Source organism: Dendropsophus ebraccatus, chromosome 12 (assembly GCF_027789765.1).
Source record: "Dendropsophus ebraccatus isolate aDenEbr1 chromosome 12, aDenEbr1.pat, whole genome shotgun sequence".
Lineage (NCBI taxonomy): Eukaryota > Metazoa > Chordata > Amphibia > Anura > Hylidae > Dendropsophus > Dendropsophus ebraccatus.
This window is the reverse complement of record NC_091465.1, coordinates 70,149,189-70,162,712: the sequence shown is the minus strand read 5'-3', so window position 1 is coordinate 70,162,712 and position 13,524 is coordinate 70,149,189. Positions and strand designations below refer to the sequence as shown.

General features: G+C 39.4%; 1 protein-coding gene across 1 annotated transcript in view; it reads right to left on the bottom strand.

The window, feature by feature from the left end:
• The window catches only part of LOC138768744 (uncharacterized), a 103,799-nt gene that overhangs the window by 78,806 nt on the left and 11,469 nt on the right, over positions 1 to 13,524 (bottom strand). The window contains exons 17-30 of the mRNA XM_069946698.1: positions 13,030 to 13,194; positions 12,686 to 12,868; positions 12,322 to 12,504; positions 11,731 to 11,913; positions 11,383 to 11,565; positions 11,019 to 11,201; positions 10,720 to 10,905; positions 10,137 to 10,316; positions 9,361 to 9,444; positions 9,082 to 9,198; positions 8,314 to 8,442; positions 5,639 to 5,767; positions 4,546 to 4,674; positions 1,131 to 1,259 (exon numbers count right to left, since the gene is read on the bottom strand). Coding sequence (XP_069802799.1) covers positions 1,131 to 1,259; positions 4,546 to 4,674; positions 5,639 to 5,767; positions 8,314 to 8,442; positions 9,082 to 9,198; positions 9,361 to 9,444; positions 10,137 to 10,316; positions 10,720 to 10,905; positions 11,019 to 11,201; positions 11,383 to 11,565; positions 11,731 to 11,913; positions 12,322 to 12,504; positions 12,686 to 12,868; positions 13,030 to 13,194 — 2,163 coding nt within the window. The remainder of the gene's footprint in view (positions 1 to 1,130; positions 1,260 to 4,545; positions 4,675 to 5,638; positions 5,768 to 8,313; positions 8,443 to 9,081; positions 9,199 to 9,360; positions 9,445 to 10,136; positions 10,317 to 10,719; positions 10,906 to 11,018; positions 11,202 to 11,382; positions 11,566 to 11,730; positions 11,914 to 12,321; positions 12,505 to 12,685; positions 12,869 to 13,029; positions 13,195 to 13,524) is intronic.

The following is a 13,524-nucleotide window of genomic DNA, read 5'->3' as shown; positions in this document are numbered from 1 at the left end:
GGACCATCCCTAATATTAGGCAGCAGATAACTTTAGGTCTGGGCCTAAAGAATCAATAAGCCAACTGATCGTTGTCTCTATTACATGGAGCCATAATCAGCCGAATAGGGCTGGTTTTTCCGATTATCGCTCCATGTAATAGGGCCCTAACTCACATAGGTGTAGTGTACTTTATGCAAAAATTCAGCCTGTCATTGCAAAGTACAATTAGTGACGCAGGTGGAAAAATGCAAGTGCTATGGCCTTTTAAACACAAGAAGGAAAAAACGAAAACGCAAAAACGAAAATTGTCCCCGTCCTTAAGGGGTTAATAAATACTGGGGGGTAACAAACTATATCCAGCCCCAAGAGAGAAGAGAGCATGTGGAGTACTAGCTTTCAAGATATACACCTTAAGGCTTGGTTCACACTACGTAAGTTTTTGGCCGTAGCGCGTTCTGTGAATAAGCGGCCGGAAACTTACGTAGTTTGCGTACAATGTAAAGTATACGATCTATGGCCGCACAGTTCACACTACGTACGAACTTACGCCCGGATCGTATGCGGCGCCATAAAAAATGAACCAGACCATTGTTTCGGGACGGAAATGCTGTAACTTACGCCCGTAGCGTAACATGCGGTCCCGTACGTAGCGGTGATTTCTTCATTTTGAAAGCTTTTTGTGCTGATCCAAAAGGTTCTGTGGGGTGTCCGGGGCTAGGCGAAGATTTCCAAGTAAAAGACCGCTGTCAGATCGCTACGAAGATCGCTCAGGAAGCGTAAGTACACTACGGGCGTAAGTTTGCGTTCCGTACGTATCCGGCCGCAACTTGCGTAAAGTCCCGGCCGGAGTTTCATACGTATATGTCCGGCCGCGGAAAATATGCGGCCGGACATATACGTAGTGTGAACATAGCCTAAAGGGGTTGTCTAGACAGAAGACTGGCTGGAAGAGCCTGCAACACCTTGACCCCAGAACCTAGAAGCGACCTCATAGCAGGGACAGAGAAGTAAAATACTGGCAGCAGCACAGGAGCCAGGGAGGTAAGTGTAGTTTATTATTTTTAACCTCCCCCTTTCCGGGCATATAGCAAAAAAAAGTCAATAGACATTCCTTTTAAACCCATTATGCAAAACAGATGTATAAGTACCCTTGTTTTCTTTGGAGTGGTCCTCTTCAGATGATTCCTTCTTTCCTCCCTTTATCTTAATAGAAATCTTTCCCTTTTCTTCTTTGCTTCCATGTTCATGACTAGATTTACCTCCAAGCTTGATGGTTCCTATACAAATTAAAAATAAAAATGAAGTTGAGCTCTGTATACAGAAAACAAGATTTTTCTATTAAATGGATATTGTTATGTGATGATGGTTTAGGACACAAATACAGAATACAGGACTTTAGACTACAGATGTGGAGACCCAGCTTAAGGCTTAGTAGCTTTCAGCTATAATTTTAAGCCAGTTTTCTGGTGTGCATTATAACAAATTTGACTGGTAGTGAAGGCCCTTGACTTTTTCACATTAAGGGTGCCTTCACACCTACCGTATCGCAGTAGAAAATCCGCTGCGGATCCGCAGCGGATTTTCTACTGTGATACGGTAGGTGTGAAGGCACCCTAAACCCCCAAAAATGTCAGCTCAGACAGGCCACTCTGAAGCTGCACTCAGTGGGACCGGGGGGGAAGCAGAGCACAGGAGAAGAGCGGAGCATGGACAGGTCAGCCATCGTTTACGCACCGCTATTACACTTAGCAGTGCACATTAGGCAGCCGATAACTTTAGGTCTGGGCCTAAAGAATCAATGGGCCAACTGATCATTGTCTCTATTACATGGAGCCATAATCAGCCCAATGGCTTAACCCCTTAACGACGCATGGCGAGTATGCTCCCGGCGTGAGACTTCTCTGCAGCCCACGGTCCCCGGTTGCTATGTGGAGCCAGGGACCGCGGCTAATTAACTGTTTAAATGCAGCTGTCAAAGCTAACAGCTGCATTTGAATAGTGGTGGTGGCCCCTCTCCCTGGTGTCTAGTGGGGGATCTCCCCCAGCGATGCAATCGCAGAGGGGAGATCCGTTGTAATGAGCCGGCCGGGGCTCAGCGTCGGAATGACGCTGATCCCGGCTTGAAAATCCATGTATGTGGTCTACAGCAGACCATTATAATAGAGCACCGATCTGATAGATCATTGCTCTATTATATACACAGCATTGATCTTAATGGGAGATCAGTGCTGTGTATAAAGAAGTCCCCCAGGGGGCTTCTAATTACTGTGAGTGAAAAAAAATAAAGTGTTTTTATTAATAAAAAGCCCACTCCCCTAATAAAAGTTTGAATCACCCCCCTTTTTCCATTTTATAAATAAAAATAAATAAAAAAAATAAATAAATAAACATATTTGGTATCGTCGCGTGCACAATCGAGCAAACTATTAAATGATTACATTCCTGATCTCGCACGGTAAACAGCATAAGCGTAAGAACCAGCCATTTTTGTTTACATTAAATCCAGAAAAAATGTAATAAAAAGTTATCAAAAAGTCGCATATACACAAACAAGGTACCACAAGAAAGAATAGATTGCAGCGCAAAAAATTACACCTTACACAGCCCCATAGACCAAACAGTAAAAACGTTATAAGGATGGGAATAGAGCGATTTTAAACACATTTAGTTTTTTTTTAAAGGTTTAAATTTTTTAAAAGCCATCAAATAATATAAAAGTTATACAAGTTACATATGGTTGTAATCGTACTGACATGAGGAACATAGATAACATGTCAGTTTTACTATAGGGCGAACAGCGTAAATACGAAACCCCTCGAAATAAAAGGAATTGAACCATTTTTTCAAATTTCACTGCACATATAAATTTTTTCAGTTTTTTTTCAGCATATTTTATAGAAAAATTAAGTCTGTATTTGCAAAGTATAATTGGTGTCGCAAAACATTAGGGCTCATGTTGGTCTGTAGGGGGAAATATGCAAGCGCAGTGGCCTTTTAACCTCTTAAGGACATAGGACGTATGCGTACGTCATATGTCCTCACTTGCACTTCAAAGCGGGGCCGCGCGGCGGCCCCGCTTTGAAGTGCCGCGATCCCGGGTGCCGCGAGTAGCCCGGGACCGCTGCTATTAGCGGGCACGGTCTGATCGCCGTGCCCGCTAATTAGCTAATCGGAGACAGCTGTCAAAGTTGACAGCTGCCTCCGATTACCGGAGGCAACGTTTCCCTGGGGTCTAGTGGGGGAGATCGCTCCTCCGGGACCTTGTCCCGGAGGAGCGATCTCCGTTACTGATGCCGGCCGGGGACGCGTCCAAGATGGCGCCGTCCTCGGCTCGGCACTCGTTCGTTTTCGGCTGCAGCAGCCGAAAGCAAACGAGTGCCGATCTCATGGATCTCTGCAGCATATCTATGCTGCAGAGATCTCAATGAGAGATCACAAGTGTATATACTAGAAGTCCCCCAGGGGGGCTTCTAGTATATGTGTAAAAAAAAAAAATAAAGTGTTGTTAATAGTAAAAAGCCGCCTCCCCTAATAAAAGTCTGAATCACCCCCCTTTTCCCAGGTTTTAAATAAAAGTAAAAAAATAAATAAATAAATAAACATGTTTGCTATCGCCGCATGCGTAATCGCCCGAACTATTAATTAATCACATTCCTGATCTCGTACGGTAAACGGCGTCAGCGCAAAAAAATCCCAAAGTGCAAAATTGCGCATTTTTGGTCGCATCAAATCCAGAAAAAATGTAATATAAAGCGATCAAAAAGTTGTATATGCGCAATCAAGGTACCGATAGAAAGATCACATCATGGCGCAAAAAATGACACCTCGCACAGCCCCATAGACCAAAGGATAAAAGCGCTATAAGCCTGGGAATGGAGCGATTTTAAGGAACGTTTATTGGTTAACAACGGTTTGAATTTTTTACAGGCCATCAGATACAATATAAGTTATACATGTTATATATCGTTTTAATCGTAACGACTTGAGGAACATGCATAACAAGTCAGTTTTACCCCAGGGCGAATGGCGTAAAAACACATTTCCCCCAAATAAAAGAAATGCGTTTTTTTTTTTCAATTTCACCACACTTTGAATTTTTTTCTGGTTTCGCAGTGTACTTTATGCAAAAATTCAGCCTGTAATTGCAAAGTACAATTAGTGACGCAAAAAATAAGGGCTCATGTGGGTTTCTAGGTGGAAAAATGCAAGTGCTGTGACCTTTTAAACACAAGGAGGAAAAACCGAAAACGTAAAAACGAAAATGGGCCATGTCCTTAAAGGGTTAAACACGAGGAGGAAAAAAACGAAAAATGAAAACTTGCTCCGTCCTTAAAGGGTTAAAGGGGTTGAAAGGACTGGCTGGAAGGGCCTGCAACACCTTTACGCCAGAACCTCAAAGCCACCTCATAGCAGGGACAGAGAAGTAAGATACTGGCAGCAGCACAGGAGCCAGGGAGGTAAGTGTAGTTTATTATTTTTAACCTCCCCATTTCCGGGCATATAGCAAAAATAAGTCAATAGACATTCCTTTTAAACACATCATGCAGACAGATGTATAAGTACCCTTGTTTTCTTTTGAGTGGTCCTCTTCAGATGATTCCTTCTTTCCTCCCTTGATCTTAATAGAAATCTTCCCCTGTTCTTCTTTGCTTCCATGTTCATGGCTAGATTTACCTCCAAGCTTGATGGTTCCTATACAGTAAAAAATAAAATAATAAAGTTGAGCTCTGTATACAGAAAACAAGATTTCCTATTAAATGGATATTGTTATGTGATGATGGTTTAGGACACAAATATAGAATACAGGACGCTAATAACTTTAGACTACTCCAGATGGGGAGACCCAGCTTAATTTTTTTTTTTTGCAGAAAGCAATAGTCCAGGCGGTTTTAAGAAACTTTGTAATTGAGTTTATCAGGCAAATATGCCATTATCTGCATTTAAAAAGACTTTTCCAAGGTCCCCCCTTTCCTCTCCTTTCTGCCATCCACTGCTCAGAATCAGGAAATCTCAATCGGACGCATCCTGTCTGTGCTATTGAGAGGGGAGGGGGGGGGGGGGGAGATGGAGGAGAAATGTCAGCAGCAGAGAGCAAAGAACAAAGGATTACACCCTGGGGGAGCTATTCAGAGTGCTATTCAGAGGTCAGATAGGCTAGTGGTGACATCAGAGGAGAGAGGACAGAGGGTAATGTAGCTTTTAATTAACTCTTTGTTGTTCTGTGTTGGTGTCTCATTTTCCTCTCTCCATAAGAGAACAATGAAGACGGGGGAGAGCTTCAAAATGCTTTTTCATGATAAAAATTCATTTTTCGGCTAATAAACCCAATCACAAATCTCCTGGACTATTGATTTCTGCAAAAAAAAAATTCACGACAGTGACTCTTTAAGGCTTAGTAGCTTTCAGCTATAATTTTAAGCCAGTTTTCTGGTGTGTATTATAACAAATTTGACCGGTAATGAAGGCCCTTGACTTTTTCACATTAAACCCCAAACTGCTTTAAAAAGTGTTGGATGAAGGATAAAACAGTAAAAAGTTGAAACACTAAAAATGTAACTTTAGATTCTCTCTTATGTTGTAACTAATGAACACAACGGAAAACACAACACTGGAGAGCCAAATACATGATACAAACAGGATATACTATAACAAGTACCTTTGTTTTCCTTAGAGTTGTCTTCGTGGGATGATTCCTTGCTTCCTCCTTTGATCTTAATATTAACCTTTCCCTTTTCTTCTTTGCTTCCATGTTCATGGCTAGATTTACCTCCAAGCTTGATGGTTCCTATACAGATTAAAAATAAAATAATGAAGTTGAGCTCTGTATACAGAAACAAGATTTCCTATTAAATGGATATTGTTATGTGATGATGGTTTAGGACACAAATACAGAATTCAGGACGCTAATAACTTTAGACTACTCCAGATGGGGAGACCCAGCTTAAGGCTTAGTAGCTTTCAGCTATAATTTTAAGGCAGTTTTCTGGTGTGTATTATAACAAATTTGAGCAATAATAAAGGCCCTTGACTTTTTCACATTAAACCCCAAACCCCTTTAAAAAGTTTCCTCCCCGATCCCGTGTGCTGCAGCTTCACTGCGGCCTGTCTGAGCTGACAGGCTGCTAAACCAATCACTGGCCGGGACCTCAGTGGCCAGTGATTGGCTGAGCGGCCTGTCAGCTCAGACAGGCCGCTCTGAAGCTGCAGCACATGGGATTGGGGAGGAAGCAGAGCACAGGAGAAGACCGAAAGGGTGGACAGGTCAGCCATCATTCACGCATCGCTATATGCACAGTAGGCAGCCGATGACTTTAGGTCTGGGCCTAAAGAATCAATCAGCCAATGGATCCTTGTCTCTATTTTATGGAGCCATAATCAGCTGGATAGGGCTGATTTGGCCGATTATCGCTGTGTTATAGGGCCCTAACTAACATGGGACATTAGGCAAAGTGATGAAACCACCTGCAGAGACTGAGATATCATCTAATATATATCATCAATGTCTCCTCTATAGAGAGGGCAGAGCGAGACTAGTTAATGTTTCATGTTTCTCTTTGCTTCCACGTTCAAGGCCAATTTTACCTCCAACCCTTAATTGCCCCTGTACAATGTAACAATGAAATAATTAAGCTCAAACTTAACACATGAATAAGATTTTTCTTTTTAACCTCTTAAGGACATAGGACGTACCGGTACGTCCTATGTCCTCATTAGCACTTCAAAGCGGGGCCGCGCGGCGGCCCCGCTTTGAAGTGCCGCGATCCCGGGTGCCGCGTGTAGCCCGGGACCGCCGCTATTAGCGGGCACGGTCCGATCGCCGTGCCCGCTAATTAGCTAATCGGAGGCAGCTGTCAAAGTTGACAGCTGCCTCCGATTACCGGAGGCAACGTTTCCCTGGTGTCTAGTGGGGGAGATCGCTCCTCCGGGACCTTGTCCCGGAGGAGCGATCTCCGTTACTGATGCCGGCCGGGGACGCGTCCAAGATGGCGCCGTCCTCGGCTCGGCACTCGTTTGTTTCCGGCTGCAGCAGCCGAAAGCAAACGAGTGCCGATCTCATGGATCTCTGCAGCATATCTATGCTGCAGAGATCTCAATGAGAGATCCAAGTGTATATACTAGAAGTCCCCCATGGGGGCTTCTAGTATATGTGTAAAAAAAAAAAAAAACGTGTTGTTAATAGTAAAAATCCCCCTCCCCTAATAAAAGTCTGAATCACCCCCCTTTCCCCAGGTTTTAAATAAAAGTAAACAAATAAATAAATAAATAAACATGTTTGGTATCGCCGCGTGCGTAATCGCCCGAACTATTAATTAATCACATTCCTGATCTCGTACGGTAAACGGCGTCAGCGCAAAAAAATCCCAAAGTGCAAAATTGTGCATTTTTGGTCGCATCAAATCCAGAAAAAATGTAATAAAAAGCGATCAAAAAGTCGTATATGCGCAATCAAGGTACCGATAGAAAGATCACATCATGGCGCAAAAAATGACACCTCGCACAGCCCCATAGACCAAAGGATAAAAGCGCTATAAGCCTGGGAATGGAGCGATTTTAAGGAATGTATATTGGTTAACAACGGTTTGAATTTTTTACAGGCCATCAGATACAATATAAGTTATACATGTTACATATCGTTTTAATCGTAACGACTTGAGGAACATGCATAACAAGTCAGTTTTACCCCAGGGCGAATGGCGTAAAAACACATTTCCCCCAAATAAAAGAAATGCGTTTTTTTTTTCAATTTCACCACACTTTGAATTTTTTTCTGGTTTCGCAGTGTACTTTATGCAAAAATTCAGCCTGTAATTGCAAAGTACAATTAGTGACGCAAGAAATAAGGGGTCATGTGGGTTTCTAGGTGGAAAAATGCAAGTGCTATGACCTTTTAAACACAAGGAGGAAAAACCGAAAACGTAAAAACGAAAATGGGCCATGTCCTTAAAGGGTTAACAGATAACATGATAGTCAGAAACACAAAGACACTATTTAGGAGCCTGCCAGCTATTCACATTTAATAAAAATTGGGGGGTAACAAAGTATGTCCAGCCCCAAGAGAAAGGAGAGGATGTGGAGACCTAGTTTTTAAAATATCCACCTTAAAGGGGTTGTCTGGGCAGGGGACTAGCTGGAAGGACCTGCAATGCCTTGACCCTAGAACCTCCAAGTGACCTCATAGCAGGGACAGAGTAGTAAGATACTGGCAGCAGCACAGGAGCCAGGGAGGTAAGTGTAGTTTATTATTTTTAACCTCCCCCTTTCCAGGCATATAGCAAAAAAAGTCAATAGGCATTCCTTTTAAACACATCATGCAGACAGATGTATAAGTACCCTTGTTTTCTTTGGAGTGGTCCTCTTCAGATGATTCCTTCTTTCCTCCCTTGATCTTAATAGAAATCTTTCCCTGTTCTTCTTTGCTTCCATGTTCATGACTAGATTTACCTCCAAGCTTGATGGTTCCTATACAAATTGAGAATACAGGACACCATAAATTTAGACTACTCCAGATGCAAAGACCCAGCTTAGGGTATATTCACACGGGCGGGCTCGCAGCGAGATTCTCGCTGCGAGCCCGGCAGGTCCTGTCAGTTCCCATAAACTACATACTTGCTGCGGTCTAAACGACCGCAGCGAGTATGTAATTCTGCCGCCCTTAACCCCTTCTACTCCCGCCGGCTCCCCCGTTGTAAGCAGCATACATTACCTGTCCTTGCTGCAGGGGTCCGGCGTCCTGCTCTCCCGCCCGGCCAATCAGTGGCTGCGGCTGGGCAACACACTAATTGGCCGGACGGGAGAGCAGGACGCCGGACCCGTGCAGCAAGGACAGGTAATGTATGCTGCTTACAGCCGGCGGGAGTAGAAGGGGTTAAGCGCGGTATAATTACATACTCGCTGCGGTCGTTTAGACCGCAGCAAGTATGTAGTTTATGGGAACTGACAGGACCTGCCCGGCTCGCAGCGAGAATCTCGCTGCAAGCCCGCCCGTGTGAATATACCCTTAAGGCCTAGTAGCTTTTAGCTGTAATTTTAAGCCAGTTTTCTGGTGTGTATTATAACAAATTTAATTCTTTAGCTCTTTAAAGCATTAAACATAATTACCGGTAGCTTTGTTCTCCTTTGAGTGGTCTTCTTCAGATGATTCCTTGTTTCCGCCTTTTATCTTAATATCAATCTTGCCATGTTCAGGACCAGATTTACCTCCAATATTAATGGAACCTTTTGGAGAAAATAGTTGAGGATTAAATAAAAGCAAATAACAGAATACAAAATGATAAGCTTTATAGCCAAAGATGCACAGACACCGTTGATTAGTTCTCTTTAAGCTTATAAATATGAACATAAACAACCAACCATTAAATTTGATATTACAATACATACCCTTTTCTTTTGAGTGATCGTTTTCTTCACTTGAGCCACCATTGCCATGAGCAGATATCTTCTTTTCATTAACATTAAGAACATCTGAAGAATAGAAAATATGTTTTTTGAGATTTGCCATCAATTTCCAGTATAATGGTGATGGGCTTCTGATCATATTGATCACTGGTTTGAAAAGCTACAGAATGTAAACATAGCCTTCAAATCAATAATTAAGATTTAAGATTTATATATTGAAATTATTTGTAGTAGTAATAATAATGTTATAGGCTAAGTTCACACAACTTTTTTTTTGTTTCCCCATTTATCGTCCGTTATTTCCAGTGGTTGTCATTTGATGCAGCCGTTTAATACAAAATACGGTAGTCTCCCCATAATTCCCATGTTTTCATTGTGATGACCAAATAAGCCCTCCATACATTTAGGTTGGGTAGTAGTATTTTGCCTCCTTCTCTTATATCAAGTGGAAGCAACAAAATCCATATTGTAAAGTATGAATAATATTAATAATTAATAAATGACATTTCCTTTAACATAAAATAAGTAAATTAGGTTACATTTCAATTCCTTTCCATGTTTAGGCTATATTGCCACTAGGTACAAATGATGGCCATTTTTATTAGATGATCATCATTTAACATAAAAAAAACACCCTTTTTTTATAACAATAGCCAATAAATAATGGCCGTCCAGTAAAAACGGTTGTTAATTTATCAGTGTGTCAACATAGACTTAAACACCCATCACCTTTACAACCACTTGTTATAAAATCTTACATGTTCCTCCTTTATTAATACGACCACTTTTTATTTTAAGTCCACCATTAATTTCATATTTTCCATTAATTTCAGAAGTCTTTGTCTCCCCATGCCCAAACTCCACTTTTCCAGTATGGTGTCCAAGTATACCCCCCACATTTAGACCGGGTATCTGGATTTTCCCACCATTCAGATCCACTGTTTAAATGAAAAAATAAAGCATTTCATTTATACTAGAAAGACTTTTACCCCATGTAAAAAAAAATTCTATTTAAGAGTAAACTAAAAAAATTTAATTATTTTTATTTTTTTTTGTCTTATACTGCACTTATGTTTTATACTTCCTCTATTCCAATCTCTACCATTCGCATTGCTTCACCAAGTAAACCTTCTGGCTACAAGTTACCATCACCCATACTTTTCATTTCATTCCATCCATTATAAGAAAAAATAATACATATATTTCTTTATAGACAGTAGATTTACAAATAAAACAATATCAACTATAGTGTTTCCAGCTTCTATTACTTTTTGTGAAAAATATCCCACCACCTTTCATGTTATCTAGATTTGTCTATAAATACTAATTATAATAACTTACGTTGTCCTCCTTCCTTAATGTCACTTGTTATCTCAACTCCACCATTAATTCCATGTTTTCCACTAAATTTAAAAGTCTTTGTCTCCCCACCTTTCCCAAATTCAAATTTTCCAGTTTGGTGACCAAGTATGCCCCCCACATTAAGGCCAGGTAGTTGTATATTGCCTCCATTCAAATCAATGGTTTCTGTTAGAATGAAGCAACAAAGCTCAGAAATTATATAGAAAAATATGGCCCATATTAAGCCATTTCACCATTAATATTGTTAATTAAAACAAATATTATTTGTAAAATTTTACGTTTTCCTCCTTCCTTGATAAGATGACTTGTTATTTTAAGACCACCATTAATTTCATGTTTTCCATTAATTTCAGAAGTCTTTGTCTCCCCACTATGCCCAAACTCCCCCTTTCCAGTATGGTGTCCAAGTATACCCCCCACATTTAGACCAAGTATCTGGATTTTTCCACCATTCACATCCACTGTTTAGATAACAAAATAAAGCATTTAATTTATGCTAGAGAGATTTTTACCCCATATAAAATGTCTTCTATTAAAGCAAGAATAAATGTAACAAATTTTAAGAATTTTTTTCTTATACAATATCCCGCCACCTGTCATGTTATCTAGATATGTCTATATATACTAATAATAGTAACTTACGTTGTCCTCCTTCCTTAATGTCACTTGTTATTTCAACTCCACCATTAATTCCATGTTCTCCACTAAGTTTAAAAGTCTTTGTCTCCCCATGCCCAATTTTAATGTTTCCAGTTTGGTGACCAAGTGCGCCCCCCACATTTAGGACGGGGAGTTGTATATTGCCTCCATTCAAATCAATTGTTTCTGTTTGAATTAATCAACAAAGTCCATAAATTGCATTGTAAAATATATCCCATATTAAGCTATTTCCCTTTACCACATGAACAATTAAATAGATTATATTCTAATTCTTTTTTCTTTTTATGTACCCATCACCATTACTATTGTTTATTTTTTGTAAAATCTTACGTTTTCCTCCTTCCTTATTAAGATGACTTTTTATTTTAAGTCCACCATTAATTTCATGTTTTCCATTAATTTCATAAGTCTTTGTCTCCCCACTATGCCCAAACTCCACCTTTCCAGTATGGTGTCCAAGTATGCCCCCCACATTTACACCGGGTATCTGGATTTTTCCACCATTCAGATCCACTGTTTAAACAAAAAAATAAAGCATTTCATATATACTGGAGAGATTTTTACCCCTTATAAAAAAATCTTCTATTAAAGAGTAAATGTAACAATTTAAACAGTTTTTATTATTTTTATTTTGTCTTTTACAAATTGAAAAAACATATTAATGGTATGAATAGTCTTAAATATATTCAACCAAAACTTCATATCAGAAGCTTTTTTTTCCTTTATCACCCTCATCTACTACAAATACTCCAAATTCTTTTATGGTCACAACATATGGATGGCTTTTCCTCGGTGTAGACAATCAATATTGTTAGAATAAAGCAACAAAGCTCAGAAATTATATAGTAAAATATGACCCATATTACGCCATTTCACCATTTCTATTGTTTATTAAAACAATTATTATTTGAAAAATTTTACGTTTTCCTCCTTCCTTGATAAGATGACTGGTTATTTTAAGACCACCATTAATTTCATGTTTTCCATTAATTTCAGAAGTTTTTGTCTCCCCACTATGCCCAAACTCCATCTTTCCAGTATGGTGTCCAAGTATACCCCCCACATTTAGACCGGGTATCTGGATTTTTCCACCATTCACATCCACTATTTAAATAACAAAATAAAGCATTTCATTCATGCTAGAGAGATTTTAACCCCATATAAAATGTCCTCTATTAAAGCAAGAATAAACATAACAATTTTTAAGAAATGTTTTCTTATGTAATATCCCGCCACCTGTCATGTTATTTAGATATATCTATATATACTAATTATAATTACTTACGTTGTCCTCCTTCCTTAATGTCACTTGTTATCTCAACTCCACCATTAATTCCATGTTCTCCACTAAGTTTAAATGTCTTTGTCTCCCCATGCCCAATTTTAATGTTTCCAGTTTGGTGACCAAGTAGGCCCCCTACATTTAGGCCGGTGAGTTTTACATTGCCTCCATTCAAATCAATTGTTTCTGTTTGAATTAATCAACAAAATCCATAAATTGCATTATAAAAGAAAAGATATCCCATGTTAAGTATTTCTATTTACCATATGAACTAAATTATATTCTAATTCTTTTTCTTTTTATGTACCCATCACCATTACTATTCTTTATTATTTGTAAAATCTTACGTTTTCCTCCTTCCTTATTAAGATGACTTGTTATTTTAAGACCACCATTAATTTCAGAAGTCTTTGTCTCCCCGCTATGCCCAAACTCCACCTTTCCAGCATGGTGTCCAAGTATACCCCCCACATTTACACCGGGTATCTGAATTTTTCCACCATTCACATCCACTGTTTAAACAAAAACAAAAAAAAAATCATTTCATATATACTGGAGAGATTTTTACCCCTATAAAAAATCTTCTATTAAAGAGTAAACTTAAAAATGTTAACTGTTTTTATTATTATTATTATTATTATTATTTTATCTTTTACAAATTGAAAACACCATATTAATGGTATGAAAAGGCTAAAATATATTCAACCAAAAATACATATCAGAAGCTTTTTTTTTTCCTTCATCACCCTCATCTACTACAAATACTCCAAATTCACCCATAAAGGGGTTTTATGTTCACGACACATTGATGGCTTCTCCTCAGTGTAGACCATCAATATCCG